The sequence below is a fragment of the Typopeltis vanoorti genome, chromosome 6 (genome assembly GCF_054136105.1).
Source record: "Typopeltis vanoorti isolate ZY-2024b chromosome 6, IOZ_Tvanoo_1.0, whole genome shotgun sequence".
NCBI classification, from domain to species: domain Eukaryota; kingdom Metazoa; phylum Arthropoda; class Arachnida; order Uropygi; family Thelyphonidae; genus Typopeltis; species Typopeltis vanoorti.
Genome location: NC_143554.1, coordinates 52715780 through 52740062, shown reverse-complemented (window position 1 = coordinate 52740062; position 24283 = coordinate 52715780). Strand labels below are relative to the sequence as shown.

Sequence of the window (24283 nt, the reverse complement as noted above, 5' to 3'; positions counted from 1 at the left end):
AATGCAACTGTATTTGTTTAAATTAGGTTCATTCCTGAGTGCAGATGCAGATTCAAAGAATAGTCTTTCTTTTTTGAATTTACTATGGTGGAGCATGGTAGTTTTTTTCCAGGAGATCCTGTGAGATGTATCCAAAACATGGTCTGCAAGGCCAGAGTGACCATAATCGTGTTTGCAGATGTACGAACTGTGTTCTTCTAACCAGATGGATACTGACCATCTTTTTGTGTTTGTCCGAAGTAGGCAAGTTTACAGGAACAAGGTACTCTATATACACCAGGCACTGAGTGAGGAGGGAGCTGGTCTTTAGTGGAGCTGATAAGGGTAGCAAGTTTCTGGTGGGACTTAAAAGCTGTATGGAGGTTGTACTTTTTTAATGATCTGGCTATTTTTTCTGAAGTACCATGGAAGTAAGGAATGGTGATGGCATTTCTGAAGTCCTTCTGAAGAGATGGTAGGGGAATGGGGAAGGACTTAATTATTTTTTTAATTCTGTAGTCATTATAGCCATTGGAAAGGAAGGTGTTGTGTATGTGTTTGAGTTCGGTTGAAAGGGCAGTTTTACTGGAACAAATAGTCATTATAGCCATGGGAAAGGAAGGTGTTGTGTATGTGTTTGAGTTCGGTTGAAAGGGCAGTTTTACTGGAACAAAGATTGTGGGCTCTATTGGTCAGAGTTTTAATAATGCCATATTGCTGGGAGTTGTGGTAGTGGGAGAGTGTGTGAATGTATCTGCCTGTATGAGTAGGTTTTCTATATACAGAGAAAGAAAGGTTACCATTAGAAGGCATATTACTAAGATGTCTAGGAAGGGTAAACTATTGTTATTTTCTTTTTCCATCGTAAACCGGATTCTTGGATGTAGACTATTAAGGTAACTGACGAAGGAATCTAATGTGTCTGGGCCATGAGGCCAAAAATTTTTGTAATCCCCGAAGATGTCTTTGTGACGGAGATGAAATTGAAGTATTAAAATTAGTTTTAATCCTTTCTCAGTGCTGTTAATATTCCATTAAACCTCTAACATGAAGTGGACTTAGTATAGAAATTGTTCTGTAATTCACATATTCAACTTTATTTACTTTTTTTTTTATGGATGGGAACTATGAGTGTCTACTCCAAATTATCGAATATTCTGACCACACTCTCTGAATTATGTAGTGCAACCACTGAAAAACGTTTATACCTCTTTGTTACACATCCTTTACATTTCTATTCTAGTCAGTTTAAAAATTTTATGTTAATAAAAAATTCTTTTATTTCACATAAGTTATCCATGCAATTGTTATTTCTTAATAAATATATATATAAAGATTTTATAGGATTGTAGCAGGGGAAATGTTTCAGTACTTGGCTAGAGGGGGCCAGAAGAAGAGGTCATCCCTAGAAGTTGAGTAGAGTATCATTAGTAGGGGTGTGAGGACTAGATTTTTTGCTTTGAGAGTTGTGAATGAGTGGAATGGGTTGCCAGAGTCAGTTGTGTGTGTGTGTGCCTTCTCTGTTAATGCTTTCAAGGAGAGGTATGATAGATTATGTGGATAGTTTGGGTCTTCTGTGATGAGTCTTTGGACTTCATCGAGGTTCCTGTACAAAAATAATAATAATAATAATAATGTGTGTGTGTAAATTTTATGTAGTTCGTGGTTGAGTGAATCATCATAGATTAGATACACTTGAGGCCCTTCATGGAATGACAGATGGGGGAATGAAGGAAGACAGTGAGTTATTTCTAGAATTTTATAATGAGTGTGGCTAGCAAGAGAGTGTAGAATAAATTTTTTCTTTGGAGAGTGTGAGTAAGTGAAATGCCCTGCTTAAGCAGGTATTGATGGCATGTGATGTTTGGGAATTTTACAGAATTATATGAAAGAATGGACATCTATCAGTTTTGCCAGAAATCCATGGACTTCTCTAATGATATAATGATGTTGATTTATGATACTGATGTTTTATTAATGTTGCTTTTAGAGTAAAAAAGTAGATATGATTTTTATTTGATTTATTACAGTAAAAATCTAAATTTCTTTCAGATGCTGCTTGAAGCCATGGATAGCAAATTGGCTAAACACAAACATTATACAAGTAGACAGGTAATTAATTTCTAAAAGAAAACAAGCTTTTTTTTTATCATTACAATTTTATATGCTTTTATTCATTTATTTCCATTGAAATTTTTTCACTAGGTTCTAAATTAAATTAAAGATGCCAAGAAATAATATTTTTTATATTATAATATATAATTTATATTTTCTTGGTTGCATCCTTTATCAAAGTGTAAGCAAACACAGTTTGCACATGAAGTCACTTCATGACTGGGTTAGTTGTATATAGAGGCTAATCACTTCACATCAGTTGCCTTAGCATCCCATAATGCAATGTACATATCCTTACATGTATAATGTATGTATAATGCTATGCGTTACAGGAAGGGCCACTATCCCGACCAGTTTCTTCCTTTATTGAGGTCTCATCAGTGGGAGCCAAACCCAGAAGTGATACCAAGTTTGAAATAATGCAGTAGTCATATATTTCCCATATAGAAGTAGTGAAAAGGTGTAACATATTATTACTAAAATACTGTAGATCAGTTGTGAAGATACTTACTTATCCTTTAACCAAGAATATAATTTCTTGGCATCTTTAATTTAATTGACAAATTAGTGAAAAAAACTTGAACCAACTAGCTCTGATCAAGAGTATTTTAATAATAGCTGTGACACCTTTTCTCTACTTCTGTATGGGAAGTATGTGACTTCTGCAATACTTCAGAGGGAGCCAGATCTAGGAAAATTCACTGAAGTGGAGATTGGGTCACAGAAGTGAATATTTTCCCATGAGATATGAGCCGCTCTGCTTGATGGTGGGGTGAGCCTGCCTCAGTAGTGGCAGGATTTACTTATTATTTATTTACTTATTCTGCTCGGTGACAGGGTGGGCCTCTCACTTAGTAGAATCACTGCTGAGTAATGAGTTGAATGATCCTTCAGGTCACTCGTTGTCGGATGATCTGAGGAATTGCACGAGTTTTTGGAGAGGTAACCCTGAACTTAAACATACCTCAATAAAGGTCAAAACTGTTCTGGATAGTGGCCATTGCCATAATGCTTAACATTATGCACACCCAAAAGGATGTGTGTTTTATGAGATACTAAGGCACTTCATGTGACATTATTAGCCTCTTTATATAAGTAGCTTAGTCATGAAAATCCCTCATGGGCAAACTTCATTTGCTTACACTTGGAAATGATAAACCAAGAATATAATTTCTTAACATGTTGTTTAATTTTGACAGTATATATCAGAACACAGAATTATAAGTAAATAATTATTTATTGACTTATTGCTGATATTTCGCTGGTGTTGTAACCAGAATCTTCAGAGCACAAAAACAGTTTGTCACAGTACGTGAAACTACAACAACATGTCGTAACAAAGGGACTAGTTTAAAAAAAAATGTAGCAACAACACAAAGACTAAAGTCCTAATTAGGTGTCCTCTACCTTGAAAAAAAAAAAAAAAAAAACAGAGAGAGAGAAAACAGGTACTAGTTATGTCTTAAGATCACTGTCTCCCAAATCTTAGGCAAATTTATACAGCCATATTTGTTGAGATTCGGGAATGTTTCAAAGCTTCTGTTGCTTCTAAGAACAATCTCTCTGACTTGTAAAAGCTTCTGTGCCGTACTTTTGTTTTCTTCAGGTTGATCCTCTGTGCAGGGGGGGGGGGTATCCCAAGCATGGTCTGCTAGGCTCAACTTGCCATAGCGATAGTGCCAGATGTATCTTTTATGTTCACTGATGCGAATATCCACAGTTCTTCCTGTTTGACCGTAGTAAGCTTGATTGCATGAGCAGGGTACTTCGTAGACTCCTGGATGTGATAAAGGAGGGATGATGTCCTTGGGTGAATGGATGAGAGTTGCTAATTTGACACACGGTCTAAATACAGTGCATCATTGATGTTTATTGAGAATTCTAGATATCTTTTCTGATGTGCCTTTAATGTATGGGATGGTGACTGTTTTGTTGTAGTTCTTCATGGTGGATAGTGGGAGGGGGTTTCTTAGGAGCATTTAGTATTTTGTTTATCTTATGGGGATTATAGCCATTGGCCAAGAAGGTGTGACATAAGTGAGCCAGTTAAGCAGCAAGAGCATTGTCATTAGAACAGATTGCTTTCGCTCTGTGGGTTAACATTTTTAAGATACCATACTGTTGAGAAGGATGATGGTGTGATCGTTTCTGTAAATATCTCCCTGTATGTGTGGGTTTTCTAAACACTGAGAATGATAAGGAACCATCTGGAGAAGACATGTGATTAGTGTGTCCAGGAAGGGCAGATGGTTATTAGCTCCCAGTTCCATTGCAAAGTGGATTTTTTGATGTTGAATATTTAAATGCGCTAAGAATGTATCCAGCATGCCTTGGCCATGTGGCCAAATAGCAAGCACATTTTCAACATAGCATAGCCAAAGCATTGCCTTGAGAGTGGCTGTATTGATAGCTAGTTTTTCTAGGGGTTCTATGTAGAAGTTGGCTGGGGGGGGGGATCCCATAGCTGTCCCATCTAATTGTTTTTCTATTTCCTTTCCATGTGAAATATCCTGCATGTATTGTGAATTTAAATAGTTCAAATATATCAGGGGGGAAGTGTGACTTTAGCAGATTAAGGGTTTCAGTTAGTGGTACATTTGTGAATAGTGAACCATATCAAAGCTCACCATTAAGTCTGAACTTTCTTACATCTCTCTCTCTCTCTCTCTCTCTCTCCAAGCAACCTACTCTCGCTTGACATTCACCTCCCAATCAACATTATCTTCCAAACCTACTACACTCCTAAATTTTATATTTTTATTATTATTCACATGATTCTCATCTTCCTTACCCTTGATTATGCTCCTTTCTGTCAGCATTTACTCATTTTTACACAACACTGCCAAAGTGCTATGATAATTTCCACATTGCTAAGCTCTTCCCATTTTCTACATTTTATGCAGACCTACACTCCCTAGTCTCTCACCTGGCAGATTTCTAACTGCTTTGATGTCAGCATGCTCTAAGCACTACATACTACAAAATCCTGTAGTATGCTGTGTAAAATGTAGTCCTTAAATGGTGGTGGTGGGTTGGCCAATAACATATTGTCAAACTGAAATGCAGCCACCATTATTCAAATACTGCACACTGCACAAAGAATACTGACCAAATTTAAAATATTACACTAAAGTACAAATTCAATAAGTGCTAACTATCCAAAGACAATAAGTTCTATCTAGATTAGACTTCCTGTGAATTTAAAGTAAAAACTGTAATAAATTACATCAAAAACTTATCTTTTTTTCCTTCCACCTCGTTAACATGTCCTACTATATCAACATCCCATCTTAATGAAAGAAATATTAAGAAAGAAAGGAAAAGAATGCATAAAACATAAAGTAAGTAAAGAAGAAAGGGGCAAAAGTGAGAGTATCGATAATAATACATGAATAATTATCAATTAATTGTTGAAAGTTTTTTCACTTGGTTATACTGTAAATTATGCCAAGAAATTATATTCTTGGTTTAATCCTTTATCCAAGTGTAAGCAATCAAGTTTGTGCATGAAGTATCCCCACAACAGAATACTTGTATATACAGGCTAATGACTTCATGAGAGAATGATAAGACCTCACAAGTCGAAACTGGTCTTGGTAGTGGCCCTTACCATAATGTATAGTATTATGCACACCTAAAAGGATGAGTGCATTGCATTATGTGATACTAATGCAATTCATGTGAAGTCATTAGCCTCAATATACAAGTAGCCCCCCCATTGTGAAGATATTATCACACAAACTTTGTTTGCTTACGTTTGGATTAAATGTAAGCAAACAAAGATTCTTGGCATCTTTAATTTATAGTATAACAAAGGGAAAAAACTTTCATCATCTATCTCTTATCCAAAGTAATTTCATAATAAGGCAATACATCTTTTTACTACTTGTATATGGATAATATATGATTCTGCATTATTTAAACCTTGGTGTCCCTTTCTGTGTCCAGCTGCCTGTGATGAGACTTCAATAAAAATAGAAACTGGTCTAGGCAGTGGCCTTTCAGATAATGCTTAGTATTATACACAACCCAAACGATGTGTGCTTTGCATTATGGAATACTAAGGCAATTAATGTCAAGTCATTAGCCTGTCTATATACAAGTAACCCTGTCATGAAGATACTTCACATGCAAACTTTGTTTGCTTACACTTGGATAGAGGATTAAACCAAGAATATAATTTCTTGGCATCTTTAATTTATAATTATCATTTAAATATATATAAAAAAGTGAGACTCAACATCATTCATCAGTTTCAAACTCAACATCAACAGAATTCGTGACTGGCACCAGAGCATACAAAGTGTCAACTGAAAAGAAGAGTAAATGGCAGAAGCATTAGTGAAGTACCACATCAACATAATTAGTATTAATACAAAAGAAGATGAACCAATGCACAGAGCTAGGGAGGGGGGGGGCACTTTGAACCTTTTTGAACTTTTGCAGTTAATTCTAAAATACAGTCTCAATAACTCAGTTCCAAATATTTTAATACTACTTTGAATTTTCCCTCACAATTGCTGTAAGTATTGCTAGTCGTGAGAGGAGTTTTTCTAAATAAAATTGATTAAGAATTACCTACATTACTATGAAATAGACTTCGCCAATGTTATTGACGATTTTGCCAACAGAAAAGCAAGAAAAATAACATTTTAGAATGTTGAAATTAAAGTTTTAATTCAAAAATAAACATACGGTTTTAATTTATTTCCCTATATGCCGTTTTGCCTTTTTTGCAGTATTTTTGGTATGTATTGAGAGGGGCGGCAAACAATAAGGTGTGACATATACTCTGGATTAGAGGTAGATATTAGAAGTTTTTCTACTTGGTTATATTATAAGTTAAAGATGCCAAGAAATTATATCCTCCTTTATCCAAGTGTAAGCAAACAGTTTGTGCATGAAGTAACATCATAACTGGACAACTGGTATGTAGAGACTAATGACTTCACATCAGTTACCTTAGTATCACGTAATGCAATGCACATATTCTTACAGACATGTATAATGATATGCATTATGGAAAGGGCCACTACTTTAAGGGTGAAGTATCACTTCTCGGTCTAGCTCCCACTGATGGAGCCTCAATTAAGGTTGAAATAGTAGTAGTGGCCTGGGTAGTGGCCTTTCCCATAATGCATAGCATTATACATGTCTGTAAAGATATGTGCATTGCATTATGGCTAAGGCAATTGATGTGAAATCATTAGCCTTATATATGAGTTGTCTAGTTATGAAGTTACTTCATGTGCAAATTTTGTTTGGTCACAACTGGATAAAGGATGGAACCATCAATATAATTTCTTGGTATCTTTAATTTATAATATAACCAGGTGGAAAAACTTTCAACATGAATACCAGACATTTTGAAATGTTATGGGAAAATTTCAAGAAAAGAGTAAAGCTAATAATAATGGTAACTGCTTGCTGGATTTAAGAACATGGGTTACTTGTTACTAATAATGTGTTCTATCATCCCCAAAGACATGCATAAATTCACATAGAGAGAACACACACACATAAAAAAAAATGACTCAGGCCATGCTATTGTTAACAGCCACAGTGTTCACATTGTTCCTGATACAAGGGAAGTGATCACTGTTTAGTTTTGAGCAGGTTGAAAATAAATTTTATAATGAGAAGAAAAATATCTACAAAACTTTAATAAGAATTTTTAAAGAATTTGCAGAGATGAAATGTAGACTCAAACATACAAATAGTAGTCAAAGAAAATTGAAAGAATTTGAAAATAAGAAACAGTCCTTGGAGATTCTATGTTGTATTGTATAGAATACTGTATACAGTATAGAATATAGAAAAAAAGTACTATTATAAGAATTAATGAAAAGAATTATAAAAATGGAGCAAAACTCACCTAAAATCTTATATTAACATAGAATTTTTACCTAAGTATCATTAGACATTATCAGTACAAGATCACAGAATGGCAATTAAACAATAACAATTTTGGAATTGCCTGTTATTGTTTAATTGCCATTCTGTGATCTTTTACTGATAATATCGATGATACTTAGCTGAAATTCTGCATTAATAAAGTTTTTTACATGAGCTTTGCTTCATTTTTATAATTATTTTCATTATGCCAACTCACAATATTCCATTATTGTAACAAAACATTGATTGATCTGGTCAGAGAATTATGTGTTGAAGGTATGTGTGCTGGAATGATAGGAAAATCAGAACTCGACGGTAAAATTAAAGATAATAGGGGAAAAAAAGCAAATTGAAAATTCCTAGCAAGTAAATCAGCATATGCTCTGAGAGGATAAAAAAAAATAGGGAAAAAATATAATAAAAGCAAAGCAGTATATAAAAGTAGCTAAACAAAAGTCAGGGAAAGAGTCGTAAAAATGCAAACAATAATTATTAGAAAGGTTGTAGAATAATCTGGAGATTATTGAAGAAGAGTTTTGGAATAGAGTAAAGAGTACTGTGAAAAGAATCACATGATAAAAGTGACACGAAAACTGAAGATAAAGATATTGTAGTTGTCTGGGGTAATTACTTTGGAAGATTACTAAAATTAAACAAGAAGTAATAGAACAGGGGAATTTCCCAATTGAGTGTTCCTGGGAAGATTTATGCAACTGTGCCTGAGAAAAGGCTAAGAAATATTGTAGAAGTGGAAACTTTGTGAATAAAAAGCCAGGTTGAGGCCAAAATAGAGAATATTAGGATGAGATTTTCAAATTATGACAAATAATTGAGCCTGATAATATAATGATGAACTGTATTTAAGTTTTGGAGCTCTGGAAAAGGCATATGATTCTGCCTTATACTGTCTCTTCATATCCCCTTTCTTCTTTCAGATAATGTTAATAATCTCACCATGCATCTAATTCTCCTTACTACACTGTTGATATAATAATGGATCCAGATAACAGTTACTCCTCATGGTAATGCAGATCATGATGTGAAGAAAGACCGTTGCAGTAGCACTAGGTGGGAGGATTTCTAGCACTTTTGCTTTTCCTTTCCATTGATGGACCACTGTTTCCACTCTCCAGATATGGGTACTTGTAATTGTTAATGGTAATTGTAATTGTGTTAAACAGAGTGGCAAAAAACAAAATTGTTTTTTGCCAATTTGTTCAAGTCTCTGCCCATTCTAATTCACAGCTGCAAGACTTAAGAAAACTGATGCCCACAACACCTTCAAAATGATCATTAACTAGTGCTTACCTTTCAGAGGGCTAGGTGTAGAGTGTTTGCCTCCTGCACCAATGGCATTTGTGCCTTCTAGTTCCTTGCATAAGCTATTTGGTGCTTCCTCCTCTTGCTTACTCAAATGGAAATATTGCAACATTGCCTGAAGATTGGGCTGATCTCTCATTATCCTTGGCTGGCTCCAGCATGGATGGCCAAGGTAGATCACTTGTATCTTTTGCCTGGAACATTACATGCCTCCTGTATCCATCTGCCAGAAGGACATCAGAAGAGTTGTGACCCACCTTGATATCAAAAAGTCTTCTTGTACTGATGGTATTCAAACAGTCATCTTTGGTATATCTACTTTTGAACTGATACCTGTCCTTTATCATCTTTATACTGTATTATACTTGCATGGCATCCACTCCACTGCATGGATTGGGTAATGGAGTGGATCAGCAGTCAGCTTTCTCAGTGTCTGGAGAACTGTCATCTAAATTGTGAGCAGTGACCACCAGTGTAGATTCTGCCAGTCAGGATCCATAGCAGATCTCCCTGCCTTTGGATGCATTTTTTAATTTATTATTATTATTATTTTTTTTTATGTTTAGCCCATACACAAGAGGTTGTTAATCAATCTGTAGTTCATTAGTACCATGTATGGGTAGTGGGTTGGGAAGGGTGGCACTTGTTTACATTTGATTTAAATGACTGTACATTGTATTCCTTGGGGAACACCACAGGGGGGGGAAGACTGTTCCACAGTACAGCAGTTGCAGGGATGAAAGAGGAAGAAAAGAAACCCGTTCTGTGGATTTCAAGGTGTACTGTGAAGGGATGTTGAGCAGCAGCTGCACGTGTTCCAGTGAGCTTATCACTAAGTGGGGGAATTATTGATGCTATTTCAAATGAAAATTTCCCATGGAAATATTTGTAGAATACACATATTGCAGAAACCAAATGTCTGTGCGAAAGTGGTGGGAGTGAGTTGGTAAGAGATGGGTCATCATTAATAAGTCTGGTTGCTCTCTTCTGTATTGAGTTGAGCATTTTGTGGAAGCTTTTGGGGGGCCTTACCCCATATGTGGGAGCAGTATTCGATGGTTGGCCGGATTTGTGATTTATATAAAGTTAACAGCTGTTCAGGAGTGAAGTAACATCTTGAGCGAAAGAGAAATCCTAGTTTTTTTAGAAGCTAAGGATGGGAGACGCTTGATGTCAGGATAATTCCAAGAAGAGAAATCTCAAATTGCCTGGAAATTTGGGTGTTGTCAAAAATAATACTGGGAGAAAATGGTTCTTTTTTATGAGAAATAAGACAGTACTAGGTTTTATTAGCATTGAAATTGATGAGGTTATCTGAACCCCATTGGATGATGGCTTGGAGATAACTGAAGGCGGTGGTGGTTGATGTTCTGTAGGTTGAAGTGAGTTGTGTAGAGTAAGGTTTATCAAATGAAAGGGAGGAGTGCACTGTGTTGTCATCTGCAAAACTGTGTATTGGATTGGTGGTCAGCTGAAGTAGGTCATTGATATATAGCAAGAAGAGTGATTAGTGAGGAACTTTGTTACACAAATTAGAACAAACGGGGATGGATATGATGCTGGTTATGTGGATAGACGGATACTAAAAAGTGGTGCATGAAGGAGCAGAATCTAGGCAAAAGTAGGTGACTAGTGGTGTGCCTGCAAGGTTCTGTGTAATTTGTACATAATTGATATTAGAAATAATCTGAAAGGAAATATTCAGTTGTTTGCTAGGGATTTGGAAGGTGGTAGTAGACAGAGAGTTCAAGTTTATAGGGCATATTGCCAAGGTTGCCAAGGTAGCTCATGAGATTACTTGGCTATTGAAGAATACACCAACAAATTGAGATAAGGAAGTTGCTATTCCTCTTTATAAGGCCTTGATACATTGACATCTGGATTACTGTACTCAGGTCTGATCTCCTGGGTTTCTTGGGGATGAGTAAGTGGTGGAGAGGATTCAGAGGCTAGCAACCAAGATGATGTGTGGTTCTGTGGAACGTTCCCTGGAAGAATAAATTGAGGGCGTGTGGACTGCAGCAATTGGTTGATAGACGAAAAAGAGAGGATATGATAGAAACACGTAAGTTACTTAAAGGGTCTTTGATGTTAGTGAAATATATCAGCATTTGGCTGGAGTAGACAGAACAAGAGGGTATCCCTGGAAGTTGAAAGTGTGTGGTTAGTAGGAGTGTGTGGAGTAGATTTTTCACTTGGAGAGTAGTGAATGAATGAAATGAGCTTCCAGAATCCATTGTGAGTGTTTTGTCTGTTAATTGATTTAAGGAGAGTTATGAGAGAGTATGTGTGCAGTTAGTTTGGGCTCTCCAGATGAGTCTTCATATTCCATGCAGGTGCTCCTACAATAACAGTACTGCTACTAATAATATTGAGTTCAAGACTCTCATTCTGAGTTTAAGGATTCCACTGAAGCTTCAGTATTATTCGTGGTTCTGTATAATACTTGTCATTATTACTTGATTAACTGAAAATAGATGTTGTTATATGTGACACAAAATTCATTTGATTACAAACAATACTCATGCTATTTTAAAATACCAGATTTTATGTTATATTCTAGTCCTTTTATAGTTTTATTTAAGACATAAAACTTTATTTATTTGTAATATACTGTAAACATTTTTAGTTAGTGCCTACAAACAAGACCTTGGAACATAATCGTGATTTCAGAATCCGCCATTATGCTGGTGATGTTACGTATGCAATAATTGGTTTCCTAGATAAAAATAAGGACACCCTGTTCCAAGACTTTAAGCGATTGCTGTACAGTAGGTAAGATAACTTACTGCAGTGATGATGAAATCTGTACTGCAGTGAAGATACATTTTTAAATGATTTATATATATTCCTGTGCAATAATTTTGTAACATATTATTTGTTGATCTGTTTTATTTATAGCTTACATCACATTATCATGACCACTATTATAAATACTACTGCTGGCAACCTGGTTGGCTAAGTGGATAGCCCTTCTGCTCTTCAATTAATAAGTTATGGGTTTGAATTTCATTTTTTGCATGAATTTTTGTCCATGTCTTCAGATGGTAAATGAATTTCACCACATGGTGTGTGACCCCTCCCCCCCCCATCCCCTCCCTGCTTACTGGATGTGTGAAGTAGCTTGAAAAAGTGCCAAGTTAAGTTTGTAGGACAAGGAATTTGGGATTATCTAATTCTTAGCCCCAAAGTTTTTACTATATATAATGCTAATATTTACAACTTTTCATAGGCAGGAGTCACATAATATATACATTTACATATGTTGATTTTTGGCTAGTTTTTATGTAATTTTTATATTTATAATCAAGTATTTGTTTACATGTAGAATAGGTAGTATTTTTATGGTTATTTTCCAGAGGGAGAATGATCAGGAAAATTCATTGAATATGAAGCATAAACATATAAGAGAGGGATACTTAAGGATGAAAGCTGGATAACTGTGAGGAGACCTGCTACTGTATTCATCTTACAGTAAAATATCATTTTGACAAATATTTCATCGACATAAGTACTGAAACAAAGAAAGATGAATGACAGTAAAAGTGAGAAGAATGATAGCGAAAGTTGGACGCATGTTAGTCTGAAAGTACGGAAACAAAGAAAGATGAGTGAAAGTGAGAAGAATGATAGTGAAAGTTGGACGTATGTTGGACCGAAAGTACGGAAACAAAGAAGGATGAATGAGAGGGAATGTGAGAAGAGGGGGTCGAGAGTTAGAAAGATTTAATGATAGAGAGAATGTGTCGCGAGGTTCGGAAAGTGAATTAGATTGGATGAGGCAAGAAATGAAATGGATGCGGAATGAAATTAAGAGAATTCAGGTCAAAACTATTAAAATAAATCATGATGGCATGAAAGAGTTAACGAAAGATGAGCGAGTGGCGTTGTATGGCGACTCCATTATTAAAGGTGTGATAGAGGATAAAATGCACAAGGTATGTTTTCCAGGCGGTAAAATAAGTAGAGTGATTGAGGCATTGGATATGAGGCGGGAGCAAGCAAAAGAGTTAATTGTATTAATTGGTATAAATGATTTGAGAGAGAACAAAGAGCATGTCAAAATGAATGTCAAGAGACTGCTTGGAAAGATAAAAGAGAATAGTGTGACAGGAAGGGTGGTCAGTGTGTTGCCAAGGTATGATTGTGGTGAAATGAGGCGGAGAGCAAGGATTATGAATGGTATTCTGGCAGAAATGTGTGAGGAGATGGGAGTACAGTTTGTTAATGTATGGAATGAGTTTGAGGGACGAAGTGAGCTGTATGGGAGCGATGGACTGCATTTGAGTGGTTATGGTGTGAGTCGCTTGGAGAGACTGCTGCTGGAAGGTAGAGAAGTGAATAGAGAAAATGAATCAGATCGAGAGGGGAGTGATGTGGAAGAGCAGGAGAGTAAGACAGGAGAGATTGAAGAAGTGGAAATGAATGGAGAGGTGAGTGGTATGAGTATAGAAAATGAGAGAATGGGTGTGCAAGAGGAGCAGGGAAACGGGGAGGCCCAGGGTGGACAGGGATACACAGCGTGAGAAAGGTGGATGCTCCAAGAGGAGGTGAGAGCATGAGTAGGCAGGAAAGTAATGGGATGACCAGGGATCAAGAGGAAACAGATGTTGTTGCAAAGGGTTCTAAAATGAAGAGGCAGAAAGAGAAATGGCCCCAGTACAGCATGGAGAGAGCACATCGAGTGAATGATATCAGTGGAACTAGCTGTAGATCCAGAAATGAGTTGTTGTGTTTGTATACCAATGCTAGAAGCATAAGAAACAAGGCGGATGAAATGGTTGCACTAATTGTGTCTGTTTACCCAGAGATTGTTGGAATAAGTGAGACATGGTTAGATGAGGACGACATCCTGACAGGAATAGAGATGGAAAGGTATGATGTGTTTCGTGAGGATAGAAGGGATAAAAAGGGAGGGGGAGTGCTATTGATGATAGAGAAAGAGTTATGTCCATACAAGGTAGAGATGCAAGAGGGAAATAGGGCCAGTGGTTTTGAGGCAGTATGGTGTGAGATAGAGGTGAATAGAATCAAATTGATATTTTGTTTCTTTTAAGGTTACATTACATGGTGATCAGCATTCGTATTTACGAATTTAGGGACACAAAACACATGTGTTGAAATGATTATTTTACTTATTATTAATAAAATAACACAATGTTTCGATCCCTGTATTGAGGTCATCATTAGAAAAATACATGTGTATATGAAGACAAGCTACATGCTCTTGCCCTCTACAAAGGTAAATAATATGTTGTTAATTGATCTTTTACTTAGCCTGACCTCTAGTGGTAAAAAAAATAAAAAAAATAAAATTTAAAAAAAATCACAATAAACCGTGCTAAAGTCCTCCAGTACTAAGCTTTTCTTCAAGACTTGTACAGTTCAGGTTGCTATTGAATGTTAATAAAAAAAAAAAATAATAAATAATAATAAAAATCTTCACAAGTCTTCTTGTATTGAGATTTTTCTTTGGCTTGTTCTGGTGTTGCTATAATGGTTGTAAACAGGTCCTCCACATTCTTGGAATGGTTAGACAGTCTTTTTTTATTCAGATTAGGATTGTGTTTGAGCATTTCACATGCTTCTTTAAATTTTTTCTTGAACCAGGTTTTGGTGCGGTGTAGGGACTTGGTACCTTTCCAATCAATTCTGTGGCATGTCTGGAGTGCATGGTCTGAAAGGCCGGATTTTCCAAAATGGAGATATTTAATGTGTTGTTTGTGTTCATCCTTCCTAATTGGGATGGTTTGCCCTGTTTCACCTATGTATGGTAAGTTACATGTGCATTGTATTTTGTAAACCGCTGGGTGGGCTAGGTGTGGAAGAGGATCTTTGGAAGAACTGAGTAGGTGTCTTAATTTTGTCGGGGGTTTAGAGGTGGTTTTGATGTTGTATTTGTGTAGTGTTCTGCCTATTTTTCTGAAATGCCTGTAACATAAGGAATGGCAATGGCATTCTTGAAATCTTTTTTGTTTTTAATGGCGTCTCTGTGGAGGATCTTGTGAATAGATTTTTTTTACTGTATCCCTTTTTTATAAATGTATGGTTGATGATCTTGAATTCCTGGTTTAGAGCTTATTCATATGAACAAATAGTGAGCTCTGTGTTTAAGGGTGCTTTTGACACCTAGTTTTTGTGTTGGGTGGTGGTAGGAATTTTTGTGTATGTACTTGTCTGTGTATGTGGGTTTGCAGTACACTGAGAAGGAGACAGCCTGAGGGAAGACGTGCATCTAGGAAAGGAAGAGAGTTGTTTTTTTCTCTTTCAGTGGTGACTTGGATATGTTTGTGCTGTTTGTTTAGGTGGCTCAGGAATGTATATACTGCTTTATGGCCGTGGGGCCAAATGGCAAAAATATCATTAACATATCTGAGCCAAATTCTGTGCTTTAGGCATGCTGACAATTTTGGCAATTTGATGCCTGAATTTCAGATCCTTATCCATTATCACCCCCAGAACTCTTATTTCCTTTGCCCCGGACGACAGTATATCCTCACCAAGAATAAATTCTGCATCCCATCTTTGTTTCCCAAATTTTAAAACCTTACATTTTGCAACATTGAACTTACATTCCCATTCCCAATCACTCAATTTATTCAAGTCTTCCATATAAAAGTTAGCTATTGGGGGGGGAGTAGTGAGCCCATGGCTGTACCTTCTTTTTGACGATATTTTTGAAATAATAATGATATTGATATTTTATTTCATCTTTTATCTTTTATTACATCTTTATTATTATTATTATTATCCCAAGACCCCATGGAGTCAAAGACTCATCTAGGAGATCCTATTGTCATACACACAGCACATCATACCGTGCTTTAAAGCTTTAAACACACTTAAATTCTCTGCAGACACCACACTCTCATGCAAGGCATTCCAATCATTTACAACTCTGCATGAAAAAAAAACCAGCTTTTCACTCCCCTACTCACACCCTCTTTATACAGTTTCCAGGGATGACCTCTGGTTATCCCCCTGATCTCCCACTATTTTCTGTAGAACCACTCCAACAGTGATCCTATAACAACCCCTTACTAACTTGTAGGCCTCTATCATATCTCTCCTCTTCCTCCTGTCTGCCAGGCTCTGCAGATTGCATCTTCTCAATCTTTCCTCATATTCGACATTTCAGAGGTTAGAAACTACTTTAATCAGTCCCTGCTGGACCCTTTCCAACATCTCTTCGTCCTTCTGAAAACCAGGTGACCAAATCTAGGCACAATAGTTCATGTGTGGCCGAATCAAAGCCTTATACAATGGAACAAAAATCTCTCTACTTCTACAGGTCAGTGTCCTCTGCATTATTCCCAGAATTCTTTGTATTGTCATCACAATTTTGGCAATTTGATGCCTAAATTTCAGATCCTTATCCATTATCACCCCCAGAACTCTTATTTCCTTTGCCCCGGACGACAGTGTATCCTCACCAAGAATAAATTCTGCATCCCATCTTTGTTTCCCAAATTTTAAAACCTTACATTTTGCAACATTGAACTTACATCCCCATTCCCGTGCCCAATCACTCAATTTATTCAAGTCTTCTTGTAAGGCCACAACATCTTCTCTACTCTTTATGGTTCTTCCCAACTTTGCATCATCTGCAAACAACTGAATATCTCCATCCAAATCTTCGCCAATATCATTAATATACAAGTTAAACATCAATGGCCCTAAAACAGACCACTGTGGCATACCGCTAGTGACTTTCCTTTTCCTGGATATCGCTCCCCATACACAATTTGTTGCTATCTATCAGATAGCTAGTCTCCAATCCAATTGCACTAATCTAATATCCAACCCCATCCGCTCTAGTTTGACTATCAACTTATCATGTGGTAATCTATCAAAAGCCTTTGCGAAATCTAAGTATATTACTGTGTATCCTTCTCCTCTGTCCAAAGAAGCAGTCAGCTTACATGACCTCCTTTTAGCAAATCCATGCTGTCCATCAAAGATAATACCATTGTTGTCAACCCAATTCTGGATCCTAGTTCTCACAGGCTTCTCCAACAACTTAACTACACCTAACACTCAAATAGGCCTATAGTTTGATGCTTGAGTTCTATCCCCCTCCTTTATGAAGTGGCACAATCTTGCCCTTCTTCCACTCCTTAGGAACTTGACCCAGTGCAAGACTCGTATTAAAAAAATATGTTCAGGCAGGTCCATCACCATTCCCTACATCCCGGGCACCTCTGAAAAAATTACCAAAATCCTGAATAAACATGACCCGACTTTTTGTTACTGACCATATAGAAAATTGGCATCCCTTATCTGCTCCACTAAAGACCAACCACTTTCCCTAGACCTACCTGGTGTATACCAGGTCCCTTGCAGCTGTAAGCTGTTCTACTTTGGCCAAATAGGCAGGACAGCGAATATCAGAATTTCGGAACACAAGGACTACATCCAGTTTCACCAGTACAGCCACTCTGGATTTGCAGACCATGCTCTGGATACACGCCATAAAATAAGGTGGAAGAAAGCCAGAGTAATACACCGCAGTAAGTATAAATTTGAAAGACTATTCATAGAATTAGCCTCAGCCCTAAGAAACATGCCAAAACTCAACAAATTTGGATGCATGAGACTGCCCCAAATTTGGGAGATGTACATCTTGAGAACTTCAGCCCAATGGCCAAGAATACCTAATATAGCCCCCTAGGGGGCACCATCAGGACTTTAGGAAAAACAGTAGTTTCCTCGCTTCGACCTCATTTGCTGTTTTTAGTACCTGCGTGCACGTGTCTTAATCTTATGTTCCCATGAAGATGGCAACGTGATGTTGCCAAAATATAGGAAGTATATATTAAAGTTTATTTTAATTTATATTTCAGTATACGTTGTGAATTCCTTAAGTTATTTAGTAATCATGACATATACAACATCTACAGCTCAGTCAGTTAAAGAAAGAAGAATCTCGATTGAAAGCAACTGTGCATATAATGACAAGTGAAGATTAATAAGATACTGTATTTACTCGAATATAACTTGCCCTCACGTATGTTGTGTGCCCCTTATTTTACTTTACAAAAAAATAAATAAAGTTTCACATGTATCTTGCACACAAAAAAAGTTTAAACCTTTAAGAAATAGATAGTGAATGTTATGGCAGGTTCAGATATTTTGGAATTTGGTTGAAGAGAATCAGCATTTCAACTTGCAAATCAACAGCTTGCTTTTGTCGTTGAGTTGCATGATTTTTTGTTAATATCACAGCAGTCATATACATAGAGATGGAAGCAACCAGTAGAGGAAATGTGGGAGTGAGAGCATTGACTTCTACTTAATCTTGGATTGCACGGGGGTGAAGCAGTGAATGAGGTGAGGTTTAGGTTCTACACCCTGGATGGCAGCTGTGACCTGATTTGGGCAGGGAAGATTAAGTGACCATCTTTAGAACTTTTGTGCAACTGGATTTTGAGAGCTTGGGATATGATTTCGCCAGAAATAATTGCCAGGAGTTTTTAAACAGCAGCATCTCTACTGCCCTGGATGGGAGTGAAGATAACACTATTTGGGTATGATGGTCTGAAATTCTCGGCCTAACAATGAAAAAATGAATTTATAATTTCAAAATTATTTTTCTTTTTCAATATAATCTCCCTTAAGACTAATACATTTATTCCAATGATGCTCCAGTGCCATTATCCCATCCCTGTAGTGGTTCTCAGTAAGATCAGCAAAATACTCCTCTACAGCTGCAATTACCTCTTGATTCGAAGAAAAATGCCAACCAGGGAGGAAGATGAAGTCAGAGGGAGCCAAATCTGGGGAATAGGGTGGATGTTCCAAAAATTTATAGTGCAGATCCCTTAATTTTCCCATTGCCAAATCAATGTTGTGGGCAGGTGCATTGTTCTGATGAAAGATGATTTTTTTCTTCTGCAAACCAGTCTCACGAATTTTTTTTTGTCTAGTCTGGTTAAAAGATCAGAATAATATTCCCTTGTTGTTGTTTTACCCTTTTCAAGATAATTAATAAACAAAATTCCTTTGGCATCCCCAAACACCGATGCCATGACCTTTCCTTCTGATGGAACCGACTTTGTCTTCTTTGGCAATGAACAACTGGATTCTGTCCACTGTTTTGACTGCTGTTTGGTTTCTGGGGTGTAATGGTGAATCCAAGTCTCATCCATAGTAATAAATCGATGCACAAAATCAGTTTTATTCTTGTTAAAATGCTCCAAGCACTGTTCAGAGATTTTCATGCGAGTGCATTTTTGATCTGCTGTGAGCAAGTGCGGCACCCATCTTGTGCAAAGTTTTTCATTTGCAATTTTTCATGAAAAATATATCCTACATGTTCTTTTGAAATCCGTATAGTCTCAGCAGTTTCATGCACTTTGATTCACCAGTCATCCAATACCATATTGTGTACTTGATCAATGATTTCTGGTGTTGTTACACTTTTTGGACTTCCTTCACGTGGATCATCTTCAAGGCTGGTATTGGCATGTTTAAACTTGGCAGCCCATTTATTGTCGAATTAATTGTCGAAATTGAAGGAGAAGAGTGCCCATAAACTTTTATGAACTTCAAATAAATTTCTTTTGGCCTTAAACCTTCTTTTACAAAGAATTTTATAACCGCACGATACTCAATTTTATCCATTTCAAGGGATACAGATAACATTTTTATTTCAGACAGCTGTATAAAACAAACTATTTGATAGAATGACTTGCAATTTCACATGATGTTTATGACAGGTGTACCAACTTAGAAAAAAAATCTTACTGATAGTATTGCCATCTATGGTCGAGGCCGAGAACTTTTCAGACCGCCCTTGGGACATGATTTCGCGAAATAATTGCCAAGAGATTTTAAAAACCAGCATCTCTGCTGCCCTGGATGGGAGCAAAGATGACACTATTTGGGTAGATGACTGTTTGTTTTAATTTAATTACAGAAGCATTGTTGCTAAAGATTCAAATATATTGTGTGATGAAGGTGGGTGTCCAATTGTGCAAATAACGATAATTAAAATTTAAATGCATTCATTTTATAAATAATGTGCGCAGTTATAAATTATAATGAGTGCTTAGGATTTAATTATAAATGTCAATTTAGTTTTTTCTTGAAAAACTTTAGTTTCCGAAAATTCCCACATATATATTGCACCATGATTTTATAACTTTCATTTTGGGTACAAAAAGTGCGAGTTATATTCGAGTAAATATGGTAACTGTAGCAGTCAGGACTTCTATATGTTGAGAATTCCATCTCCATTTTAACATTTTAAGATGAAGATCTTAAACATTTTAACATTTTAAGATGAAGATCTTAAAACTCCAAATGCATTTCTGCTGAATTTGTGCCACATCTGCTAACAGAGGAGCATCATTTTTTCCCAAAAAATAGCATAAGTGGTAGCCCCCATATTTGTTAGATTTGACTCCAGATTATTATTATTATGTTATTATGACTTATGTATCCAAGGTTCAAAAGTTATTTTTAAGATGTGAGACATTAAATAAAATTCAAAAGAAGAGGATTTTTGCTGTTTTAAAAAAAAAACAATTGATTTTAATGAATGTTTCTAGCAATGACAAAGGGGTTTACTTGGAAAGAGATTAAATTCCATATTTTTCAAGTATTTTATGAATTATGCATCATATCCATTTCAACATATTTGAATAGATCTCGTATTTTCAAAAAAAAAAAAAAAGTTGTTTATTCACAGCAGTTAGTTAATTAGAATTTTCACTGGTGATCAAATATATTTTGTAAGAGCAATTCATTTCTAAAAGATAATTGTATACATTTTTTTTCAGTTCAGATCCATTGATAAAGTCTATGTGGCCTGAAGGAGCTCAGAATGTTACTCAAGTAGGATTTTATTTTCAAATAATAAGCTGCGTATTTTCTAATTATATTGAGAAAAATTATTATCATTATCAATTAATATTATTATTAACACCAGACCTTCATGGAGTCCAAGACTCGTGATGGGAGGTACACACTGTTACACACAAAGCCCATCATGCCATTGAAACTCATTCAGTGTGTCCACATTCATTACAGTGTTGGTAAGTGGCAATGCATTCCACTGACCGACCATTCTCCATGCATAGAACCTGCTCCTTATGCCCTTGCTCTCACCATCCTTATACAACTTTCAGTGATTTCCCTTGTTCTTCTCCTTTCTCCCATTCTGTGAAAAATTTCTCCCTTAATTAACCTGTTAACAACTCTTTACCAAACTAAATGTCTCTATCATATGCCTCCTCTTTTTCTCCTATTCATTCACAAGACTTTGCAGACTGCATTCCTTCAATCTGTCTTCATATCCTATATTCCAAAAACCAGTTACCATCTTAGTTGGTCTTCTCTGGACTTCAACTTCGTCCAAAATTTTTTCACCAAGTGTGTACCCCATTGTTGAATACCAAATTTCAGTACCTTACACTTTGCAACAGAAGAGCCTAAATGAAGATCACAAATTTTGTTTTTAAAATTCAAAGTGTTTTTTATATAAGTCGAAGATCTTCTATTAGAAGTAGCAAATAAATTAGATAAGTATTTAGATAACTTATAATGGGACATTTGTATACAGTCAACAACCGATCTTAATGGGACACTTGGTTTATGAACTTTACGTAAATCACATAATCTTGATGGACAAGCAGAAGGTTTTAAGCTTTTGTTATTGTTCTTCATCTCAGATAGAATTAATCCTATTCATCTGACTGCCAGTAGGATAAGACGACAGAGGCCTATAAGTAGAATAGTTTTGAAGTAATGGTGAAATTTTTCTCTCATATTCTCTATTACCTTGAACAACTATTAAATTATTTCAGGAAATTACAACATATACTAAATATTAATTAAAAGAAAACTTTAATCAATATTTCCTATATTTCGGAAATGTTATATTGCCATCTTCCTGGGATCATAAAACTATGATATGTGCATGCAGGCACTAACAGCGAGCAAATGAGGCTGAACTCATGTTGTTCCTAGAGTCCTAAAGGTGCCCACCTCCCCATAGTGGGCTAAATTGGGTTGTCTTGGCTCTTGGGCTGATGTTCTCATGATGCAAGCTTCCCAAATTTGGGGAAGTCTCATGCATCCAAATTTGTTGAAGTTTAGGAAGTTTTTTAGAGCTGAGACTGATTCCATGAAAAATCTTTCATATTTATATTTGCTGCAGTGTAGTCAAGTAGCTTTCTTCCATTGTATTCTGTAGCTGGTATCCAGAGCATGGTCCGCAAGTTCAGAATGGATATATTGGTCAAACAGGATATAGTCTTCGTGTTCGGATATCCTGATATTAGCTGTCCTGCCTGTTTGACCATAGTAGGACAGTTTACAGCTGCAAGGGACCTGGTATACTCCAGGTAGGTCTAGGGGAAGTGGCTGGTCTTTGGTGAGCATATAAGGGATGCCAATTTCCTATATGGTTTATAACAGGTAGTCAGGTCATATTTCTTTAGCATTTTAGTTAACTTTTCAGAGGTGCCCTGGATGTAAGGAATGGTGATAGATTTAGTGTAGTCTTTATTAAAATACTGATTTTAATATTTTCTGGATTTATTAGGGATTGTAGCCATTGGCTAAGAATGTGTTAAGGATGTGTAAATTATATATTTAGTTTAATTCTTTATCCAAGTGTAAGCAAACAAAGATTGCACCTGAAGTATCGTCAGGACTGGGCAACTCATGTTAAAGGTGGTATAAGTTCTCATCACTTGCCTTAGTATCTCCCATAATGCAAAGTATATCTCCTTGTGGACATGCATAATGCTTTGCATTAAGGGAAGGGCCACTACCAGACCTGTTTCGACCTTTATTGAGGTCTCATCAGTGGGAGCCAGACCCGGTGGTGGTAGTGGTGATACCAATGTCGAAGTAAGGAAGTCATATTTCCCTTTGTATTGAGGGAAGGGGCCCTTCCCTTAATGCAAAGCATTATACATGTCGGCAAGGAGATGTGCTTTGCATTAAGGGAGATAATAAGGCAAGTGATGAGAACTTATACCACCTTTACCACGAGTTGCCCCAGTCGTGAAGATAGTTCAGGTACAAACTTTGTTTGCTTACACTTGGATAAGGATTAAACTAAATATATAATTTATAGTCTAACAAAGTGAAAAAACTTCCAACAGCTTTCTCTAATACAGTGTAATTTAATAATAAGATGTAACACCTTTTTGGCAACTCGTATAGGTAAATATGACTTCTCCATTACTTCCACCTTGGTATCACCACCACTGGGTCTGGCTCCCACTGATGAGACTTCATTGAAGATCGAAACCAGTCTGGGTAGTGGCTCTTCTCTTAATTCAAAGCATTAGACATGTCTGCAAGGAGATGTGCTTTGCATTATGGGGATACTAAGGCAAGTGATGAGAACTTATACAACCTTTACCATGACTTGCCCCAGTCCTGAAGATTCTTCAGGTGTAAACTTTGTTTGCTTACACTTGGATAAAGGTTAAACTAAATATATAATTATAGTCTAACCAAGTGAAAAAACTTTCATGTTAAGGATGTGGTTTAGTTCAGTGGTTAGGGCATTTTCATATGAACAGATTAATATTGCCCTGTTATATAGGGTTTTTATAACCCCATATTGTTGTGAGGGTGGAGGGGATAGCTGGTGAATGTATCTGCCTGTATGAGTTGGTTTTCTGTAAGCAGAAAAAGCCAAGGATCCATCAGGCTGGCATGTAATCAGAGTATTTAGGAAAGGAAGACTTGTTTCTTCTTTTTCCAAGGTGAACTGGATTCTTGGGTGTTGGTTGCTTAAGTGTGTTAAGAAGATGTGAAGAGTATCTGAGCCATGCGGCAAAATAGTGAACACATCATCCACTTAGTGTAGCCAAACGATTGGGTTTTTGTGGTGCTGATTTTAAGGCTTTTTCTCCAGAAGTCTTCAAAAGTTGGCCAGGGGTGGGGAGAGTGGCGAACCCATGGCTGTCCCCTCTATCTGTTTGTAGAAATAGCCTGAGTTCGTTGTGAA

General features: G+C 36.5%; 1 protein-coding gene across 2 annotated transcripts in view; it reads left to right on the top strand.

The window, feature by feature from the left end:
- The window catches only part of LOC150105454 (unconventional myosin-Id-like), a 435962-nt gene that overhangs the window by 242599 nt on the left and 169080 nt on the right, over positions 1-24283 (top strand). For both annotated transcript variants that reach the window (XM_090394828.1, XM_090394829.1), the window contains 3 exons: positions 2032-2091; positions 11939-12084; positions 21093-21147. In XM_090394828.1, coding sequence (XP_090250954.1) covers positions 2032-2091; positions 11939-12084; positions 21093-21147 — 261 coding nt within the window. The remainder of the gene's footprint in view (positions 1-2031; positions 2092-11938; positions 12085-21092; positions 21148-24283) is intronic.